This window comes from Perissodus microlepis, chromosome 5 (assembly GCF_051167445.1).
Source record: "Perissodus microlepis isolate ML-2025 ecotype Zambia chromosome 5, ASM5116744v1, whole genome shotgun sequence".
Taxonomy (NCBI): Eukaryota; Metazoa; Chordata; class Actinopteri; order Cichliformes; family Cichlidae; genus Perissodus; species Perissodus microlepis.
In genome coordinates, this window is record NC_140465.1 from 4,555,559 (window position 1) to 4,579,016 (window position 23,458).

The following is a 23,458-nucleotide window of genomic DNA, read 5'->3' on the forward strand; positions in this document are numbered from 1 at the left end:
TCTCACAGAGACAAGTACAGTGGTATAAAGAAAGCACCTATTTTCAGTGTGTAAACTCTCAATGCTAAATGTCTGTAGATTGCAGACTGCTGTATTCTGTTTTCTTATCCCCCCCAATTCTTGTACATATCTGCGGTTGCTGCTATAGGACAAACGACAAATGAAGCCCAGCATGATTCAGTGAAGCTCACTTATGTCCAGTGACAGTGGTACTGAGGTAAGTTGTTGAGGATATCCTGAACTCTTCTGTCAGTAAGCACTGCTGCTAGGAGGAGTTAGTGAACCTTTCTTTGAAATGGACAGTGTTGGGGAATAACGGAGTACATGTTACCGGCGTTACGTATTTAAAAAACATGAGTAACTGTATTCTGTTAGCATTTAAAAAGTAGATAATTAGAATACATTTACTTCGTTGAAATAAATGGATTACATGGCGTTCTTTTTCTCTTTTATGTGTATATATATATATATATATGTATATATATATAAGAAGTACAGGAAGCTGTACTTCAAGCAAGCAACGACTCACAGCCTTGGCCAGCCGCTTGAGGAGGTACACCAGAGAGATAGAAGGCAGGAGAATAAACCAGCTGTTCTCCACAGAACCAGCCAAGGTGTACTCTCAGTGGCAGGGGAACAATAAGAGAACAGCACCACCAAGGCTGGAGACGGAGCATATGGGAGTGGCAGATATCCAAGAAAGGGTCTCCAGTATGAAGAGTTAGACAGCACCAGGCTGACATGGTTCACGCCTACTGGCTGAAGAAGCTGACTGCACTCCATGAGCGCCTGGCAGCACAAATGAACCAGCTGCTAGTTGACGAGAGACACCCGGAATGGCTAACCGAAGGCCGGACAGTCCTGATCCTCAAGGACCCCCAGAAGGGACCGGTCCCCTCCAACTACCGACCAATAACCTGCCTCAGCACCACGTGGAAGCTCCTGTCAGGCATCATAGCGGCTAAGATGAACAGGCACATGGGTCAATACATGAGCATGTACTGTGTCTTTCCGGGGCACAGAAAGGGATGGGCAAGAATACCAGAGGCGCAAAACACCAGCTACTGGTAGACAGAACAGTCAGCCGAGACTGCAGGACCAGACTGACCAACCTGTGCACTGCCTGGATTGATTACAAGAAGGCCTATGACTCAATGCCCCACACCTGGATCCTGGAATGCCTAGAACTATATAAGATCAACAGGACCCTGAGAGTCTTCATCAGGAACTCAATGGGGATGTGGCGGACAACACTGGAGGCCAACCTCAAGCCCATAGCACAAGTCACCATCAAGTGCAGGATCTACCAAGGAGATGCTCTGTCCCCACTGCTGTTCTGCATAGGCCTGAACCCCCTCAGTGAGATCATTGACAAGACTGGCTACGGATATCGACTACGGAATGGAGCAGTTGTCAGCCACCTCCTGTATATGGATGACATCAAGCTGTATGCCAAGAGTGAACGAGACATCGATTCACTGATCCACACTACCAGGATATACAGCAATGACATCGGGATGTCATTCGGGCTGGAGAAGTGTAGTCGGCTGATAACAAAGAGAGGGAAGGTAGCCAGAACTGAGGGGATCGAGCTACCAGAAGGCAACATTGCAGACGTAGAGGACAGTTACAAGTACCTGGGGATCCCGCAGGCGAATGGGAACCATGAAGCGGCCGCTAGGAAAGCTGCAACCACCAAGTACCTGCAGAGGGTCAGGCAAGTCCTGAGGAGTCAGCTGAACGGTAAGAAAAGGTCCGGGCTATCAACACCTACGCCCTGCCCGTGATCAGGTACCCAGCTGGTATAATAAGTTGGCCAAAGGAGGAGATAGAAGCCACTGACATAAAGACAAGAAAGCTCCTTACCATGCATGGAGGGTTTCACCCCAAGTCCAGCACCCTGAGGCTGTACGCTAAGCGGAAGGAAGGGTGCCGGGCACCTATTGAGTGTCAGCACCACAGTCCAGGATGAGACAACGAACATCCAAGAATACATTGGGAAGATGGCCCCAACTGACCGAGTGCTCAGTGAATACCTCAAGAAAGTGGAGGGAGACGAGGAACCATCATGGAAGGACAGGCCCCTGCACGGTATGTACCACTGGCAGATAGAGGAGGTGGCTGATATCCAGAAATCCTACCAGTGACTGGACAAAGCTGGACTGAAAGACAGCACAGAGGGACTAATCATGGCAGCACAAGAACAAGCTCTGAGTACAAGATCCATAGAGGCTGGGGTCTATCACACCAGGCAAGACCCCAGGTGCAGGCTGTGTAAAGATGCCCCTGAGACAATCCAGCACATAACAGCAGGGTGCAAGATGCTAGCAGGCAGGGCATACATGGAACGCCATAACCAAGTGGCCGGCATAGTATACAGAAACATCTGTGCCGAATATGTCCCGAATGACAGCAACATCAGAAAGAAGGAACACGAGAAGCTGGAGAAATACCAAGGGCTCAGAGAAGAGCTCGAGAGGATGTGGAGGGTAAAGGTAATGGTGGTCCCCGTGGTAATCGGAGCACTACGTGCGGTGACTCCCAAGCTAGGCGAGTGGCTCCAGCAGATCCCGGGAACAACATCGGAGATCTCTGTCCAGAAGAGCGCAGTCCTGGGAACAGCTAAGATACTGCGCAGGACCCTCAAGCTCCCAGGCCTCTGGTAGAGGACCCGAGCTTGAAGGATAAACCGCCCGCAGGGGCGTGCTGGGTGTTTATATATATATATATATATGTATATATATATATATATATATGTATAAAATGTTGGTGGCATCAGTTACACAATGGACCTTGAGCCAGCACAACCAAGCCAGCAGTGCATGGGCAGGAATGCATTTCTTACTTAAAAATTCTGACACCACTTCATATTTCACTAGCTGGGCCCACATCCTCATTTTAGGTTTGACAGCGTTTTAGTAGGTAAAAGTGAATGCTTTGACATGAATTGAGCTACGGTTTGGGGAAGGCCTCGAAGGGGACTGCCGATGGCTCCCGGGCCTGGCAGATCCCCATGCACGAAATAGAAATGAAGAAGTTAAAGAATTGAGAACAAGGACGGAGGGACGGTGGAGCATGTAAACGAGAATGAACAGCTTTCAGAACTGGGGGAACCTACATAGATGACAACTGGAAGGTGAGTGTTTGGAGGCGCGGTCCTGCTCCTGGTCCTGCTCCTGAAATTCCGATAGATAATCTCCAATTAAAGAAGAAAGGGACGGGTGAAATCTGACTGTACAACCAAGCTGCTCTCAGAGTCAAAAGACTCCACCTCCAACCTAAAGAAACATCTGGAAGTAAGTTCTTTTTTAAAAACTAACATTAGCCTACTGCAGCTACCTTGTTTTAGTTGTGGTAGCTATCTGGGTTATGTGCCACTTCAGTATCTTCGATGTATTATTGCTGTGTGATTTATTACTATTACTGAAGGGTACTCACCACCGAGCTAACGCTGTTAGCTGACGTTAGCTGAGGTTAGTTCTGTAGTGGAATACTGCTGGAAATGGATAGAACATTGGTGTACTCGGACACTTAGTCAAATTCTTATAATGCGAGAATGTAATCACATTGTTTATCATAGAGAAAGTGAGATTTTTAGGTCCCAGCTATGCCACTTAATTGGCTGGCATAGCGTTAGCTTATAACCAGCTGTTGTTGTTTAGCTGGCTCACTGTCAGCCCAGATAGCAAGGAGACATTGAACAGATGTTGATTTTCCATCTGAACCATCAGAATCGTCAGGATTGAAATGTCAACACAAAACCAATGTTGAAACAACATTGAAATACTGATGAAACCTGACACTGACATTGAAATAACATTGATTCACTGTTGTTCTGTCATCGTTGATTGTTGATCTATTTATAGTTGACAAGGTGACAACAATCACGTTGAAAAACCATCGATTTATGGTTGAGCGGGAAATTAAAGCTGCTACCACTTGGACTATTCCATAGCACCCCCTCTCGCAGTCATCCCTCCAGGTAACCATTGTCTTGTACAGTAGAGCGGGACATTAGATTTACTCTCAGCGGAATTGACCGGAGAAGGCATCAGTTCATGCACTGCACTGGCCTGCACCACGATTAGTATAAGGTAAGAATGAATGACTTTTGTTCTATTCGTTATTTCCACGGTTGCATTTGAATAACAGTATAAAAACAAACAAACTTGTTAATGTAAAGTTTCGGACAAAACGTGGGAGCCCGAAATTGTGTCTACTTTCATCTTACAATCCGGCAACAAATAAATTGCACTGCGAACAAAGTCTATCAACAAAGAAAACATTTTCGTTTCATACTTTTCCGTTATATTCCCTTACAAAGCTAGCTTTAACGCTTCGAGGGTTCCTTTGTTCTTGCCATCGCCTCAGCGCTTGACCCAGACTTTCGCTGTGTAGTTGCTTTTTAGCATAGTACTACAAAAAATTGTAAATCTGTGATATATGATTGATAAACGTAAAGGTAACTGTATAAATGTGTTCAATGACTTTGTTACTTTTAATGATTGGAGAGCACCCGCTTCGATTCGCACTCAATTCAAACTTTACGTTGCACGCTCACCTAACTTTACGTTGCACGCTCAACTAACTTTACGCTGCACGCTCACCTAACTTTACGTTGCACGCTCACCTACCTTGCGTTTGCACCTTTTGTCCACACGTAAACTGCGTTTTCGTTAACTGAAAACTGAGATTTTTAAAGACGCCTGCCAGGGTGGATATTTTCGAAAACTCCGTTTTAGCATTACGTGAGGAAAACGGAGAAAACGCAGCGTCAAAGGTGTACGCCTATTTTGACGCCACACTGTGCGCCAAGTTTTTGTCTCGGTGCCATGAATTCCTACAATGGCATACTGAGACAAAATACTGTTAATTTTATTATCTTCAGTGTTTAAATGCTTACATATACACACGCAGTTGTATGTAGAAAAAAAAGAGTTTGTTTTATCAGGTTTGCTTGTAATTGTTGCCTATATACATTTTAAGCTATTATTTATTATTTAGTTCAATCAATAGATCAAGTTTTGTAGTGACTATGAAATATATTGTAATTATCTGTTTCCTGTTTATCCTAGACAGGGCAAAAAAGGACTCCAAATTAAAAAAAAGATAAAAATGAAAGACTGGTGCATTGTGCAGTTCAGCACTGGTGGTACAGAAATAGTCCCTAGTTTGTGGATAAATGGGAAGAAATTGTCATGGCCTCCATATCCTCCGCGAGACACATTCAGGATCCACGCCGCAGTAAAGAGGAGAGTTCATCCTGGTGCAACATGGCTCACCTATGCACCAGTCCGACTTCTAATAAGCCATGGTGGGTATCATCTGGATTGGTGTTGTATAAATGTAACAATAACAAGTTTTTCGTGTCCTAATTTATGTCTGGCCATACATTGTGTTTGTACTTCCAGACACATTTCACGAAGCAGAACGCAGTCTTCAGAAATATCTAAGTGAACAATGTGATACGTCTGACCTTCAGTCCGAAGCTGAAACTCAGACCAGTCATAAAAGAAAGCACAAGTAAAACTTTTTTTATTTCACAAACATATCTTTGATTGCTAAGAATTTATGATCTTGTCTTTTATACATATCTGTGGTGCTTGCATACTGCAATATCACCACATAATATAGTCCAAAAAGTGGAAGCTTGTAAACTTTTTAAAAATGCAAAGCCGTGTACACTTGTGCACTTCAAAAATTCCTTGTATACTGTACCTTCTTGCACATCTCCATTTCCTGTGTGTGTTGTTATAAATCAAACTGTAACTTTAGGAAAAAATATTCCAAAAGCACATTTGTAATTACTTATGACCGTTTTCAACTTTTTTTCTTTAGACCAAATCCCCTGTACACATATAGTGACTCAGAGGATGAGCAGCCCACAAAAAACGGTTTCCCCAGGCCCCTCGAGTGAAAATACCAGGTAATAAAATACTGTCTAGTGTCTTTGTACGAATCTGTGTGTGACACAAGGAAACTTTTGACAAGTTGTCTGTATTCTTAAATACTTAAAAAAAATTGTCTTTTTCTAAACAGCCCTCACCACTCTGCAGTCTTCCCCCCAGCCCACTGACAGCAGGCATCATAATGCCCCGCCCAGCTTCTGGCACCTTTCGCCACTCCGGCACAACACGCAAACCGACACAGCTTTGCGATCTCCCCAGCATGCAGAGTATGATGTCGAGGCCTTCCCTATAGATGGTATGCTTTTAAAATTGTTTTAAAGCTGAATCACAATGTCATTGTACTCTTATCTTCAAAACACCAGTTTATACTCCTGAATGTCATCTTGTTGTGATTTGTTTTTCTGTAGATTCCAGAGACTCTGTGAGGCCACTATTACAAGGCAAGTTCGAAAATCTTGGAATTTCAGATTTTACATGGTATAAATGGTAAATGGCCTATATTTGTACAGCGCTTTAACTAGTCCCTAAGGACCCCAAAGCGCTTTACACATTCAGTCATCCACCCATTCACACATAATTCACGCACTGGTGATGGCAAGCTACATATACAAATATCAAATATATGTGACAGGCAAAAACTAGCAAAAACTCTTAGCAGTTAGAACAACTTATACTTGAATGCAGAATGTTACACCATCACTTATGGATATATTAGTTTTTCGCCTCTCACTGCTTAAGCCATTAATTTTTCTGGAATTGTTTTTTTAAACAGATGCGACCTCACAAAAGATATTAACTATGCTGTCAGACCTGACGAGAGCTGTTAACGAACTCCGTGAGGAGGTCAGAGACATCCGCCATTCCTGCTGCAATGAATCGGTAGATGCTGGAGTACTGCCTCTGGATTTGCCCTTGCACAACATTGAGGAGCTAAACAATGCAGAGGCAGCTCTTCAATCACAAGAGGCAAATAAGGCAATGGTAAGTATATAAAGGTTATGTACACTTTGTAACTATAAAGTGTAATAGCTGTCAGATGTGATTTAAATACATAACAACGGCCTGTTGATTAAACACACAAGCACTTGCATACACATTTAAGACATGAGACACGCTAATTCCATCTCTTAAAATGTGTCTATAGGTGAGACGCTTTGCCTTGATTGGTGCTGCTGGACCACACTGGAGGTGCGAGTCCGCCGTGTAATGGCTTATGCCATTACAAACGAGCTGGCCTCGGTACTATACTGGGCAGGGAAAAAAACCAAGGACCAGACAACGCAAAAAATGGCATTTAAAGATACCAAATATGCATTTGCAGAGCGCTGTAAGTTTTACCGTTTTTTTGCTATATTACTTTGTCTTTCTTAATAACAAGACATTCATGTCCGGTTAATCTGGAGATGGAGTCTTTGGTCTTTGGCTTGTTTAGTCCTCGGGTTGTAGTTTGTACAGCCTGAGGACCTCATGTTTATTTTGTTTTAAAGGATACACGGCACACCATGCTAAGACTTATCACTTTTTCCGCTCATAGCTCTTTGGGAATCAAATGCGGCTGTTTGCAGATTTACGCCTGGTGACTTTCATGTTTATCAGTCTAGGAGTTTACATACTTTCTCCCCGCTGAAGACAGTTAACAAGAGCTTATTCATGTGCTCTAATTCACTTTTTTTGTTTGTGTGTGTGTGTGTTTGTGTGTGTGTGTGTGTGTGTGTGTGTGTGTGTGTGTGTGTGTGTGTGTATTTTTGTCCTAGATTGCCTGACGCAGCAGTTAGGGGCAAACTCTATGTCCGAGTTTGTCTTTGCACAAGCAGTGCAGAAATGGCTCCGATACGCCCCAGATCGTTTGGGTGGTGCAGGACACACATCATGCATCCCCATCCCGGAGTAAAAAATTACAAACTTCTGTGAAACAATTAAATGTAAATAGGAAACTGTCTTTTAATAAAGTATTTAGCAAACGAAACATGCCTATTGACCTTTTTTTGTTTAGTTTTTTTTCTCTGTTACATCACATGCAATGCTTTCTTATTTTAGGATATTAATATTGACATGATACATTGTGAGACATTTGTTTTTTTTATAAAGGGTGTCCAATTTGAGGAATAAGTACAATTATGTGTTTAGGTGGTTTAAGTATTGATGGAAACATGCAGTAGTTTAGTATTGGTTAAAATACCTATAAAGAGAGGTAGATTTCCAGTCATGATTTAACTGTTGTTTTAATAAAAAGCAACTGTGCGAAAGAGGTGGAAAATCAACACCATAGCTCAACAGTGTTTCAATATCAGAATCTGATATTGTTTCAATGTCAACAGTATTAGAAAATATAACGTTGAATCAATGTCAGGTTTCAACATTGATTCAACATCAAAACCTGACATTGTTTCAACATTAAAAAAGGGTGCAAGAGTGACGTTAGGTCAACGTCACACTTCAACGCTGATTCAATGACATCGCCTGATATTGACTCAACATTGTTTCAATGTTTCCTTGCTATCTGGGAGGTGTCCCGAGACAGGAGGGTTGCATGTCTAATAAACTGAAAGAGCTATTGATTATAAGCTATACTACATATGTGGCTGGTTTCTAGCTACAGACATAAAACACGGTGGATGGCGCCATGTTTGGCGATGGCGATGTCCATCTCAGCCACTGTATTCAATATGGCGGGGAAACATGGCAGCCTCCACAAACCTGCACTCGCTCTTGATTATTTTTAATGGATTAATTCTACATTCATGAGAACGCATTAGCTCAATTTTCATTTTTTCTATTAAGCAACCTCAAAACTGACTTATTGTACCTTTAAAAGGGACATGTCTAAATGCTGAAAAACCATCACTGCTGCACAACCAGTAGCTTTGTTTGCACACCTAATTGATGAATTAAATATGCATTTCACCATCAAACAAACTCATCAAGCTTCTGATGCATCAACACTGTTTGGTAATTAGTCAGCTAATTATGAGTTTTGCTGCTCTTTCCAGGTTATCAGGGGGCTGCTTCTGTAGCTTTCTTGTAAGAATTAAACATATGCTGTGCAATCATGGATCAGCATTTGTCATGAGGCAAAAATTATCATTTTCCTGTGTGCTACTCCTCCCCACTTAAACATAGATGCACATTAAGTGATCAAGTGATCGTTTACTCCTCACCTTACACAAGTCTAGGATGGTTCATAGAGGGGATCGGGCGTTTGCGGTTGTGGCGCCGAAAATGTGGAATGATCTACCTCTCCACATTAGAAAGGTCCCAACTGTCACTCTTTTTAAATCCCATCTTAAAACATATTTTTTCACTTTGGCTTTCGATACTGCATGAGAGTTACTAATTCTTTTTATCCTAATTTTCTTTGAATTTTCTTACCTGTTGTTGATGTTAATGTCATTATTTAATTATTACTTTGTACAGCACTTTGGTCAACTCTCTGTTGTTATTAAATGTGCTGTATAAATAAATAAATAAAATAAAAATATATAAAATTACTTCTTTGGATTCATTTGTGAAAGTCACAGGTTCTCTACAATATATATCATTAAGTATAATTATTATAATGTAATTCATTTATTTTTTTAATGATCTAGTAACAATATTATTGGCCACAATAATATTTGTAAAAATAAAAATTAATGTCTACATGAAAAAAGAAACTGAATTTAAATACTCTAATTAAATATTTCTTTTAATCTTTTTCCTGCTGCAAGGTGAGATGACCTGAAACAAGGCAAAAATTCAGCTTTAAATTTCTAAATCTAAGATATAAAAAGACTACAGTTCCTGTTGTGGAACCTCATACACACTCCACTGTTGTGAATCCTAACCTCAGTCATGAAAATGACATGTTTACACCCAGATAGAAAAAAACATTTGGGCCTGTTATAAGCTTCACTGTCATATAAAATTTATAGCTAAAGCTCTTTCTGATAGCTAATTTTGAGGCTAAGTCACACCACACTACTGGCTCTCTCAGCTGTGTTAATGTGGTTGTTATATGGCCTTCTATGAGATTCAGAAAAGGCTTCAGTATTGCTGAGTAACATTCTGTTTGTATTAGTACAATTAGAACACTGTATTGCATTTATACAATGGTTTCATGAAGCTTGCTAACCCAGCTTGCTAGCTTTAGCTGATAACTAAGTAAATGTCCTAATACTGATTGTTCTGCTTCCAAACAGAGTGGCAACAGAGTTAGGTATCAATAATAGTGTAGTACCACTATCTTATATCAAATTTGAAGCTGTTGTCAATATCAAATCACATCTGAAAAACACTGAGCCAAGTGCTGCTATTTGTTTTCTCTCACAGCTGTGCAGACACGAGCTCAAAACAGTTTGCGTGACGTGACTGGAAGAGGCTCTCCTGTGGATGTGGATGCTTCCAACTTGTTTTGAACTTGTGTGGAGGTGTGCATGCTAACTTACAATCCAACGTGAGATTTTGCTTTGAAAGCCTGGACTGACATTCACCTGTAGTATTGCTGAGTTACTCGTACCTCTGTGTTGAGTTTGAGTCGTCTGACTCCCAGGTCCACCCCTGTGAAGCTCTCGTCAGCAGCGATGGTGTCGATCTTAATGAACTGGTTCTCCCGTATGGCTGAGCCCACCGCTCTGTCAGACTCGTAGTAGTACAGGTTGAAAGTTTCCTGCAGAACAATTATGGTGTCATAAGTACTGCACGCTTGTTCATCATATTACAAAATCAGAGGTATGTTGGAACCATATCTCCATGCTTTGCAAAAGCCAAAATACTGATGTAAGATTCACATAGTCTGTCATTTTCCCTCCCAAAGGTGGCATTTGGAAACAATTTCTACAAATAATGTAGTCTTTTCAGTTCCTCTAAAATTTGTTATTTTCCTTCCCAATGTAAGATGCTATCACCACCACAGTAATTCAAAAATGCTGTTCTTATCTTGTTCTATTACCAGTCCAAAAGTCAAGTTAAGGACTCATGTACATAAAAAAGTTTGTCAAGTCCTGCTAGCATTGGAGCACTTTTGTTGATAAATAACTAAGATTTAATAAGTAAAATTTGACTATCAGTGTTTATTTTATTAGCATCATTTTGAGTAAACTTCACAATAGTCCCATTGTTACTTCTGGTTAGCTTCCTAGCAATGGCAAAGCTTTCATAAGTCTATATTTAGGTCATTCAATGAAGTAACAACACAGCCTCAGAGCTGCAGCTGGTTCTCATTTTCTCAGGTTTCGGATGGTCATAATTAGTGTTGTGATGAAAAATGCTTTAATTTTAGCACATAAGACAGACCACCAGATGGCAAATGTTTGATACCATTACTCTGAGTTGACATAATACTCAGAATAATGAGCATACTCAATACAGTGAACACAAGTTACTCTGTGTGCATTTTCTTTGCCAGCTTTAGTCAACAAATGTTGGACTTCACCCACCCACCCCCTCCCCCCTTTCCTTCCAGTCTGTCTGTTACCTTGCAGGTGCCCAGTACTCCAGGCATGCTGTTACAGTCTCTCAGGGTGAACTTGACCTCGATGTAGATCCTCCTGGCTCCTTCCCGAGGGATCCAGCCTGTCACCAGCCAATTGTTCTGGCTCGGGCTCATCACGTTACAGACCTAATTCAGAGGAAGATCTGTTGTCATTTCACAGCTTCTATTTGGAACATGTACATAAAAGTCATTTGCCTTAACATTAGTTTAGAATAAAATAAATAAAAAAATAAATAACAATATTTCCACATAAGAATTTTGAATGGGGAATAAAAAATGATTATTTTTATTGCTGGCTCTGGCAGGCAATTTTCTAATTTAATTTGTTATAGTTAATTAATATTTAAGAGCAAATAATTAGTATTTAAGTAAGCAAATTGCTGAAATTTTTCATTTTAATAAGTAAACTCTAAAGTAAAGTGTTTATAAACTACACAAATGTCACACATATATTTGCATTTTGTTATTCTTTTCTCAATTTGAATTAATTTCATTAGCTGGGACCACGTCCGTCCGGCCCCACTACACCATTCAGGTAAGACTTTCAGAAAAAAACTGTGATGTGAGTTGAACGATGGAGAAAAACAAACAAAAAAACAAAAAATCGTCCCTATATTATTTAAAATATTATTTAACAACATCTAGAAGTCCAGGACTGGTCACTTAACACCAGACCTTTTGATGTAAAACATCTCAGCATCTACAGTTACGGCTGCAACAGTTTGGCTCAAAGTGACTGTTCCTGCAGTCATGATGGGATTGCTCAGATTTAGCCAGTATAAAGAAGTCAACTCAGAAAAAAATTATTCTATCAATATCTTTGTCGAATAAATGATTGTATAAGCTGATTTCTCTTATTGTTCGAGTATAATAGCTTTATCTATGGGAACTGTTTTATAAACAATAAAGTGTCCAACTATGTCAGGACATGGAATATCAGCTCTACTGATACACTTTCCTAGGATTTCATTGGATGTTTTTGTGAGTTAAAGACTAGTCGATGAATGAAGACAAATACATGTCAAAGTTCCATCTGTCACAATTATTCAGGTGCAGACTGAAAACTTACAGATAAGTTAAAAATTTTCAACTTTGGTACATAATGAGGAATTGTAATTTCTGCAGTATTAGTAGTGCACCATCTATATAACCTAATAAAATAAAGAACTGATTTATGATTAATTAATTCACAGTTTGTGTTTTAAAATCAAACTTAATTTAGATGGAAAAATCCCAGTTTCCCCGGATCAAGGTGAAGTTCTCATAACAGTTAATCCTAACACACTCAGCCCCACAGTACAATACGAACATTACACACCTGGTATGTGTGGATAGGACTGAAGTACTCGTCCATCTCATTAATGGCATCCCACTGTGGAAAGAGAGAGCACGACAGAGAAGCAAACATTCTCAGGTTAGTCAGACGTTCCTGCATTTCTCAGATTCATAGTTTCTATTTCCCACATGATCATGCATTCTTTTGTGATCATTAGTTTTGACATCAAATAAAACATGAGGCGACTGCCGTCACAGAGGCGGCAGTCATGCAGCAGATGCGTCATGTACTGTATATGAATCTCAGAGAATGTGAAGAGCAAGGTCTCAGTTTCCAGATGATTGGTGGTGATTTCAAACCTCATTATCTTGTGCGTGTGTTGGAGTGACAAATGTTTGCCAGTCAGAAAAAACCTGACCTTCACATTCTTTTTCTCCGTAAAGCATCTTTTTTCTCGTTTTTAATCTGTTAAACTTAAGATCTTAAACATGCTGATTCATTCCACCTGATACACACATGCAATCACAAGATCTACATTTCTGCATTGTTGGAATTCACTTTACGGAATTCCGATGAGGCGCATTTCCTTTAATGTAATCCACCTCATGTACATGCATGTAATCTGATTTACACTGTTTACTGAATACCGTTGGTGGGTAATTATAGCATTACAGGAGGAATAGTAAGTGCAATGCTTTGGTATTTCCAAAAGTGCTTATGTGTGTTACACTTCCTTGCATCTACATTCAGCCTTAGATAGAAAGTCAATCACAGGAAGCCCCTTTCACTCCTTTCCTGTATGGAGGAGGCAGATATACAGTACCTGTCAGCTGAACTCCTAAATTCGTCTATCTACAGATACCCAGAAAATGTTCAGATTTTATGAAGTACAATAAACAAGAATATTAAGTTCAAAATCATGTATTTAAATGCACCATTGGGCACTGTTCTGCGTCTTTCCAAGAAGAGGCCTCTGCCTTACTAAACATACCGCTCAGACTATTTTTGTATTCACAAGCACAACAAATGTAAACGAGGCATTTTAATTAGCATCCATTTGCATTTCATTTCACATGTAGATATGCCTGAAACTGTATAGCTGGTTGACACATAACTGTCAAATCCCAAATTTTTAGTCAAATTAGTCAATGTGAGGGTCTAGAATCAGATTTCAGTGTAGGGTGACAGTAGTGAAAGTCTAATTCACCTGACTTTATGATAATGATGAGTGTACAGGTAAAATACACTTTACAATACTTCATAAGCAGCTAAAGAGAACAGAGACACCCAAAGCACATATAGTCACCTCTGGACATCCATCCTGTAGCTAGCGACAAGTTCATAGTTAGGGTTAGATTTACATTTACCCCCAATATGGAATTTTTAAATTTTGGCTTACCAAAAGGGAACTCTTATAAAAAGTAGAACTGTAAGACCAATGTAGCATTTAGTTACATTTTTAAATTTTACAGGTGGCTGTAGCTCAGGAGGTAGCGCAGGTCATCTACTGATTGGAAGGTTGCTGGATCGATCCCTAGCTCCTCCAGTCTGCAGGCCAAGTATCCTTAGGCAAGGTACTAACCTCAAATAAGAGTCTGAATGTGTATGAATGGTACTTAGGAACAGTGTTGGTCAAGTTACTTGAAAAAAGTAATCAGTAACTAATTACTGATTACTTCCCCAAAAAAGTAATCCCGTTACTTTACTGATTACTTATTTTCAAAAGTAATTAATTACTTAGTTACTTTTTAAAAACACGATTTACAACCTGAATAGGTGATAAAGCAATAGATCTTTCAGCCCAATTCTACTTTTTCTACATAATCCATCATACAAAATGTAATCAAATGGAAAAGTCCCTTTTTAAAACTTGTTTCTCTGACTGGAAGAAATTTGTTTAATATTTAAACCTATTTTCTGCACATTCCAGCACATAAAATAATTTTTTTTTTTGTGTTTACACTCACTCTTTCAAATAGATGCAAGTAAAACACAGCAGAAAATAAATAAAGTCAAAGACTAGCGGTCCTTTTGCTCTATTTTCACCTGTAAAGCAGGAGTAGGGTAGGCGGAGGTTTATCCTGGTGCAGGTGTGCCGCAGGGGTCAGTGGAAGAATCCGCGAGTTTCTCTGTGAATTTCCCATTACGTGGTAGCGCACTCGGTGCTTTCTTGGAAGTTTAGGGGTTTTTTTTCGCTGTAATGTTTTTGTCACTTTTTATGGAATCAAACTCAAAGTAAGGTCAGTACTTCCACGCTTTAAACGCTGCATGCTCATACTCTCTCCCGCACTCGATATATTATCCATTGTTGATCTGCGCACAGCTGTTGTCACGAACGTCGCACTTGCTTACGTCACTGTCATGAGACATTCTCGCAAAAAAAAATATCACGGTTTTAGTAACGCAGTAACGCAGCGTTCCTACGGGAAAGTAACGGTAATCTAATTACAGTTTTTGCGATAGTAATCCCTTACTTTACTCGTTACTTGAAAAAAGTAATCGGATTACAGTAACGCGTTACAAGTAACGCGTTACTGCCCATCTCTGCTTAGGAAGCACTAAGAAGCTTAAAAGACAGTGCTTGTGTGATTGGATATATGTGGCATGTTGTATAGAGTACTCCAGAAGAGTAGAAGAGTGCTATACATGGATCAGCCTGTTCACCATTTAGTCTCTGCATTTTAGCATGTATCTAAAATGCAACCCAACTCTAACTCTGTTGGATCTTAAAAGCTGAATATCCAGGTGCAAACCTGTGTTTCCATGGAGGGAACATAGGCTTGCACTTTCACACCTGTTGAGCATCAACTCATTGTGCTGTGTATTTAAGGGCCAACTGTGGCAGTCGTTCTCTGCCAGTTCATTATGTCCACTCAGTATCTTTATCTGTCTTCTATTTCCTTGCCTGAAGTCTGATCCATATCCATTGGAAAATCAGCCTCAAGGAGTCGAGAGTTCACAGCCAATCACAAGCTTTTGTCAGTCTCACAGCCAGATACTCTCTGTGGATTCCTGCCATTCACCTGCCCACTGACTCACCATCGACACTCTGCTGCTCACCTTGGATCTTCCCAGAACCCTGTTCCAAGGACTGTTCTCCTGCACTAACAAGTAAGACCGCAACTTGTCCACTCACTTTATTTTGGCAATTCTCTGAATGAGACCAACTTTATCTAATACTCTCTTTCTCCTTTTCTACAGATACTGCCCCAGTACTCCCTACTGCCTGTCACTGAACTCTCTTCATTTGTAAGTAAACATTATAAAACTCTCAATTGTAGTCACAGTCTGCTCTTTGGGTACAAAAAAAGTTCAAATCATGATGGAAAAATGACTCTGGAGATGGCAGTTTCAGTCTTTCTGTGACACAATGACTGATCCGGACATGACTATCTCAGAAATCTAAAATAGCCTTCGACTGACATTTATGGTTCCAAGATGGTGAATACAATTGGGTTCCACTGATGGCCCAGTTTGTGACATATCAAAGATTATTGCATTATATGTGAACTGTATTAATTGCATGAAATAAATGTTATCATATCATGGAAAAGTCATTTAAGATAAACACATGTGAAGTTCAATTTACATGTAAGCACCTATTACAATCTAGTCTAGACTGAGTAAACTGCTGTATAGAAGGACTTTATATATTCTTCCTACTTATAGTTTTCTCTGTATGTGCAAATCCACTTGCTCAGAAACATCATACATGAAGATGGGAGAGGGTAAATATCATCCTTCTCGGCTCCTCTAATAGAAATAAAAGCATCCCCAGACTTCCATTGAGGAAGTGGGGATATTCTGTCAACTGGTTTATTCATGGTAACATGGAGACTCAATTGTGAGATGTCAAAATTTCATGCAAATAACTAGAACTGTAAGGGAATGTGATTTTGAGAGCAGCTTTCTTCCTTTTTCATGCTTTTGTTGAAAAAATATTTTTGCATGTTACATAAAGAAAATAGAGGTCCTTATAAAGGGTGAATTGTTCACAAGGGTGATTTGTATGGAATGAAATGGGTAATTTTATAAATAAGAAATCAATTTAATTGTAACTTTTATGTGAGATCTGCCATTTAACACTAGCCAAACTGATGATTAACTATGTAAACTCCCCATGGCATAGATATCCATAATAACTACCATTGGAAAACACAAACAATATCAAAGACAGAAAACGATCTTCTAAACTAAAGGAACAATTGGTGCCATAAAGCAGTATAGCAGCAGTAGACACTACTGCTGACATACTGCTTTATGGAACATTACTTAACAAATGAACACCACATTTGCAAAAGATATTTTGTAGCTGGAGCCTATCCCAAGACAGCTGGGATGTTGCAGCTTTGATGAAGATGTCGTACAGCGCTTTCTAACATGTATGTCCAAAACCTCCCATATGTCTTTCTTGTTTTTTAGGTTAAATGTGGCCCCCAATCTACCCTTGCTATGATGGCAGAATGGAGAAAACTCCCATCCATGGCTGACTGCAGTGACCATACCCTCTGAAGAGACAAGTGGACCCACTTTATCCCACCAAATGCACAATTACACATTATTACAGAGCCACTGTCATTATAACAGAACCAGGTCACTAGCGTTCAGTGATGGTGTGACTGCTAATGGTATGATAAATTTTGAAGTGTACAGGGCTGTGCTCTCTGCTCTTATTCAGACGAATGCTGAAAAATGCAACCCTGAATGGACAGCACGTCACAGTACAAATAGATAATAATCGAAAGCGTACTGCAAAAGCAACCCAAGAGTTTCTCAAGTCAAAGAGAATGGAGATTCTTCAATGGCCAGTCGGTCACCTGAACTGAACCCAACGAGGCATGCTTTTTAGTTTACTGAAGAGAAAACAGAAGGGAGAGAGACCCACAAACAAGCTGCAGCCAAAGGTGGCTGCAGTTAAGGCCTGGCAAAGCATCTCAAGGGAGGATACACAGCGTTTGGTGTCCATGGTTCAACACTTCAAGCAGTCATTACTCAAAACAATCCTTTAAGTTGCGATGTCAGTTTTTCCACTTACTTTTGTGTCTCTGAAAATGTGACACTATGTATTTCCAAAACAGTTATTGACATACTATACAGTTTAAAATCCACTGGATCTGTACAGAAGCAATAAAAAAACAAAACAACAACAAAATGTGATTGTCCATTTGCTTACGGGCCTGACTATATGTTGCCCAACTGGCACCCATATTTCCTACACTACTTCCTGGGTAAAAATCAGACCAGTTCACACTGTAATTGCACACGACACTTTGAGACAAATTTTGAGTGTAGCTGTCAAACTCAGCAGCTATTGCAAGCTTCTTTGTTTTGCTAACAAATATATACTTTTTAATCTTTGTGCCATGTCAGCATCAACAGGAAGTATTTACTTGTCATTTGTTATCCTGACCCTAACCTGTAAAACCTTTTCCATACAATGTGACTATCAAAGAATTTTAACTAAACTATGTGAGAAATATTTGTATAATTCCAGGAGAGAAAGTTTTTTAAATCTTTATTTTGTTGCGAACTTTGAAAGTGTTTTATTACATGGTGACCACTGACATTAATGTTCACTCAGGTAACGCTTCTAAATAACTACTCAAACAAATGCCCAAAGGCGTCTCATGAATGTACAACTATGCATCTAAACACTGATGGGTGGGTGCTGTGTACTGAAACGTAATGACTTCCTCCTTCACCAAGAGAATAGAAACTCTTCCCATGAGCTGTTGTGGGTATACATCAGAGGTAAAGTTGATACGTTTGAATCGTCATCACGATGTCACAGAAGCTCAGGACTGATCATTCCTGAGTATCACAAGCTTGAGTGAAGCCAATTTGTATGAGTGTTTGAATTAAGTAATGCATGTGTGTTTAACCCCCGGGTTATCCATGATCCTCCTGGGCTGAGAATCCTTGCGCAAGTGGCGAAGTAATTGAAAGGGAAATCGTTGACCCCAGGAAGCTTGGGGCCGACCCCCAACCTCAGATAAGACGTCTGGGTTTTCCGTAGAAGCCCTTCAACTTCTTTCCTCATCCTGAACTCACTCTGTGCCCTCCCTCCTTTCCCCAGATTCCTCAACACCCCCCCCCCCCCCCCCCACCACCACCACCACCACTAGATAATTAAGATGTAGAAAGCCTCAACCAACCTCACCCTTCCCTGCCATCCTCATCCTCTCATCTTTATCAGCTAAATTGAAACTGTCCTTGAACTTGTAAAGACCCCAGCTAATTAGCGGGGTGTATACCTCTCTATCTCCCTCATTATTCCTGTCTTGCCATCACTGTGCTCTCAACCTTTTTTTTTGGTAACACTTTTCTTGGGAAATCTCAGAGTTTAGCTCCTGGTAATTTTCTTCTAGCGTGAAAAATCACAGCAGCTGACGGCAGACTGTCAGGAGGTTGGGAGCGGTTCGGCAAGCAGGGAGGGAACAAGATTGAACCAGATTGCTTGTACTTTAGTTTGGAGAATAATGGAAATCTTTGCAGCTCTTCCTCAGCAAACAGACAAGGAAAAGAAGAAGTGAAAGATTCAGCAGGGCATGTTTATCTTTCTGAGAGCACGATAAGGGAGTTTTCTATCACCCCAACAACAGAAATGCAGTGCTTCACAGAGCGGCCAGCTGACAGTGTGGTGTAGGTGCGCGTGGTATTGTGTGTGTCAGACAGAGTGAGAACGAGTGTGAAGTACAACAGAGACACAAAATGCAGCAGAGAACAAAATTAATTGGCTGTAAATCACACATCTGTTTCCTGCCTTTCAGATCATCAGATCTCTCATCAGGAGGAAGCAAATGTGACAGACGGAGAGTAAAAAGCCACTCGTATTTTCTGAGGTTTTAGGTCAAAGTACTTCTGGACTGCAGCATGCATCAAAATGAAAAATGTGGCAAAATTCCTCTCCAATATAGTTTGCTTTATTTTATAAATCCAGACAATGTACGCCGGAAATATTTAAAGTGCCATGCCATGGTTTGACTGGATTTTCTTAAAGCACATTTTTTAACCCACATCAAAATAAACATGACCATCCTCCACATCGATAACTGGGGTTAAAAGCCAAAACTGCTCAGGTTTGTTCAAGTGATAAAGATTTTAAAAAACTATTTCTCTCATCTGCGGAAAGACAAATTTCCATTTTCTGAACCAAATTTTCAGTGTCCTGAACCCACTTATTAAATAAGTCACTTTTTAGATAAGCCTTGAACAAGTTTCACCTGTTAAGACACTGAAATATTTAATGTTTTTATAGAACTTTAAACACAGTCTCACTCATTCAAAACATTTTTTCCTTGAGTTTTATTCACTTGAGTTCATAGTGGTAATCACACTTAGTGCCAGTGATTCAATGAAAGCCAGGTCAGCACTGGCTGCAGGGGTGAAGATTAATAATTGCAATTGTAAGAGGCTGAAGACGGGAAGGAAGGAAGAAAGAAAAAACCCAGTGACAGTTCTTTGAGATGAAACTGAGCTACTGCAGTAGAACATGTTTTTATTCATGGTTTGACAGCCCGTTACTTTAAGGTCTGTGAATTTTATCTAATGGGTTAAAGCTTTGCCAAAAGAGTAGCCGCTTCAATAAATTAGCTCGGTGGTGGTGACGATTTGATCCATAAGTTGGCACTGCAACAAATCAGAAAAAATGTAAGTTAACTGAGGAATGAATCTGCAAATGGGGGGAATCCATAGAGGTGCAGGGAGGACATGTGTGGGAAGAGGAAAATGCTGGAGTGGTCTAAAGTTTTTCATGAGTAGAGATTTGGACATTAATCAAATTTTTATGGCCAAAAAAAGAACTAAATACAAACAGCGTCCAGGACAGAAAGAACTGTGTTGTCTGTGTTGGACTGTAGCCTCAGGTTTATATTGTTAACTGGTAACTATGAGACAATGTGTTTGATATCATTTAATGGAATAACAATAAAGAAATGTAACCAACAGTGCAAGTAATTACTTTTTCTGGTGAGTAATGTGCTGTATTATTTAGAGAAAAGTAATGTGTAATCCATTACTTTTCTTGAGTAACTATACCAACACTGATAAACAGTTTGATACAACAGTAAACAGAAGAAGCGATAAGACAGAGTGCTTGATAAACCACCGACTGTCTGTACCTCAGTCCACCGATCTCCAAAACATGCCCTGAAAGGACAGATAACATGACTGATATATCACTTCTTCATTAGGAAAAATAACAAGCAAAGACAAAGTGATAAAAAAAAATCCAGGCTGGTGATAACTTCTCCTTATTTATTGCTAATTGTGTTTCCAATCAGGATGTCATGGGGTCACGCAGTCAAACAGCTCAGCCTCTGCTAACTCTGCGGCAATTATTTCTTCCCTGATCCACATTCTTTGATTTATCTAATTCTTTACACTCCCTTTCTCTCTTTAATCTCAATTTCTTTTGTTTGTCTCCGTCCATTTACTGTTTCCAAAGAAGCCGAGTGGCCGGGAGATCAGAGAAGCTGTTGTTAAGCAGAATAAAAGCGTTTGTTAAAGCAGTCGTTTCTAAGCTGCCGTCTACATCTTGCGGGTCTATTCTCACAGAAGTTGGACGTCCTGTACCATGAAATCTATATCAGTCTATTCATAATGTGTGATATGAAAGAGAATGGATGCTGAAAAAGATAACAGAGAGAATCAAAGGCTGACTCACAGATATGTAGAGAGGAACGGAGTTGAAAGGAGGGGTTATTGTGTGCTCATGACTGTAGCATAAACACGCATGCTGTCGCAGGGAGTCTGCTGTGCTGATGAATAATACGTCCTGCTCAGTTTCCACATCTCATACAAGTTCCAACCAAGTATGCTCCAGGCTTCAGACCACACAAGCAAACAAAGTGTTGTTGAACTGATCGACTTCTTAATGAAAAATAAAAATAAGACTGAGGCAAAAGTTCTGTTTCTCACTGTAACCTATCAGTATGTCCCCTCTTTTTGTCCTTATTTGTATTTTCCTCCAAGCCCATGCTTATTTACATAGACCTCCATCCATGAGGTTAAAATGAAATAACCTCAGATGCCCTGTTTACCCTTATATTCCATTTGTAGTTTTGACTAATCCTGTAAAATCTGCAAAAACATAATCAAAATAAACAGTAATAGCAAATCATGAACACCTTGATTGACACTAATGTGGCAGCTGTTACAATGAATTGAATGAATTTTTAATGTAGGTGGGTGGCTGAACTGGATTTTCCCCCATTATATGAAACAGACAATTTAACTAAAAAGCAGAAAATCTAACGGAACTTTATTAACTAGGAAATTGCTGCAGTCCCCCTTAGTTTGCATGAATGTCTGCAAACTCTCCCGATTCACTCACCAAGCTGTAGTGCAATGTGAACCATAAACACAGAGCATCTGCCTTCAGAGTAAAAGTTGTGGCTTCATCTTTTACACTGGTCTCCATTTCAAATTTGTGTCACACTTTTTGCAGTTGGAAGGGAGAGGAATGAACGTCTGCAGCAGCGAGACAGAACGTGTGTGAATGAGAGAGAGAGAGAGAGACAGGTATAACAGTGAGGAGCAAAGAGTAGAGCTAATAAAGGCTGATGAGTTCAAATGTGCACAAGAGAAGTGAAGAAGAGAGTGCAGAAAGGTGGAGAGGGAGGAGTTTCAGGGGGGATTTGTGACAGCATGGACAAGTTAAGAAATGAGTACATCAGAGGAACAGCACAGGTTTGGAGACAAAGTTAGAGAAGCAAAGGCAAGATGGCTTGGACATGTGCAGAGACGAGATTGTGGATATTATTGGACAAAGGATGTTGAATGTTGCAGGAAAAGAGAAAGACAAAGGACGTTTTTCTGAAAAATGTCATGACAGACGACATGCAAGCACCCTCCTCTGGTGTGACAGAGGAGGCTGCGTGAAGGCAGGTGACCCGCTAAGGTAACACCTTAGCAGCTGTAAGAAGATGAAGAGAAAGAGTTGACTTTTCACATTTTCAATACGACTTGGAGAGTAGTTGGAAAGTGTTTACAGGCAAGTTGGTGTTTTACATCCAACCTTTTGGCAGTCGCTGTAATCAGCTTTTTTGGCAGCACCATACAGTTGTGGTCAGAAGGTTACATACAATTTGGGGCTTTAATCATTTCTTGAAACTGTTCTTTTTCCCCGGGGGACTGATTGTACAGCATACATCTTAAATCACTTTAGAAAACAAGAATCGGGGGCACACGTTTTCATTTACTTTGGATTTTCTCTAATCCACACAGGGTCAAAAGTATAGATTCATAAATTATAGATTCATAAATCTGTTTAGTAATGAGGGAACATTTGAGCATTAAGAAGGGAGCCAGCAGCAACAAATATAATGTGTACAATTAGCAGTATGAGCTGTGTAACTAATGAAGATCCTGTGATGCAACTGCTGGAAATAGTGAGCAGCTCTGTGCACTCTGGCAGTTGTGCCTGTGAGCCATGACTGTTAAGAAGTGTCATATATATGTCTGCATGACAGTTATTAACTGTGTTCAATATTTAGACAAGGTGTTAGCTTGTTCCATTTTACTGCAAAAGTTGGATAATGGATAATGTGTTGCTTTGCTGTACTAAACTGGATTGTACATCTTTACTGGCTACTAAAATCCACAGATTATTGCCATGCCCTGTGTAAAATACTAACACACTATCTGTCAGACTTCTGCACTTAACGGCCAGACTATACTAATAATATTTTACCCCACTCCACAACCTGCATTAAAGCAGACACAAGTTTTCAGAAGAGAAATGAAAAAAAGAAAAGACAAAGGAGACACAGCTGATGAATGGTGTCTTCCTTGAGAGATCTA

The 23,458-nt window shown here is 40.1% G+C and overlaps 1 protein-coding gene and 1 long non-coding RNA gene across 5 annotated transcripts in view; one reads left to right on the forward strand and one right to left on the reverse strand.

Moving 5' to 3' along the window:
• Nucleotides 1–23,458, reverse strand: part of epha8 (eph receptor A8) — a 150,982-nt gene that overhangs the window by 65,413 nt on the left and 62,111 nt on the right. For all 4 annotated transcript variants that reach the window (XM_084927461.1, XM_084927460.1, XM_084927459.1 and 1 more), the window contains exons 3-5: nucleotides 12,698–12,751; nucleotides 11,362–11,505; nucleotides 10,405–10,554 (exon numbers count right to left, since the gene is read on the reverse strand). In XM_084927461.1, coding sequence (XP_084783587.1) covers nucleotides 10,405–10,554; nucleotides 11,362–11,505; nucleotides 12,698–12,751 — 348 coding nt within the window. The remainder of the gene's footprint in view (nucleotides 1–10,404; nucleotides 10,555–11,361; nucleotides 11,506–12,697; nucleotides 12,752–23,458) is intronic.
• LOC146386418 (uncharacterized) lies at nucleotides 15,392–17,911 on the forward strand. Its single transcript, XR_014800214.1, has 3 exons — nucleotides 15,392–15,766; nucleotides 15,857–15,904; nucleotides 17,078–17,911. It is a non-coding gene; the product is annotated as an uncharacterized LOC146386418 (long non-coding RNA).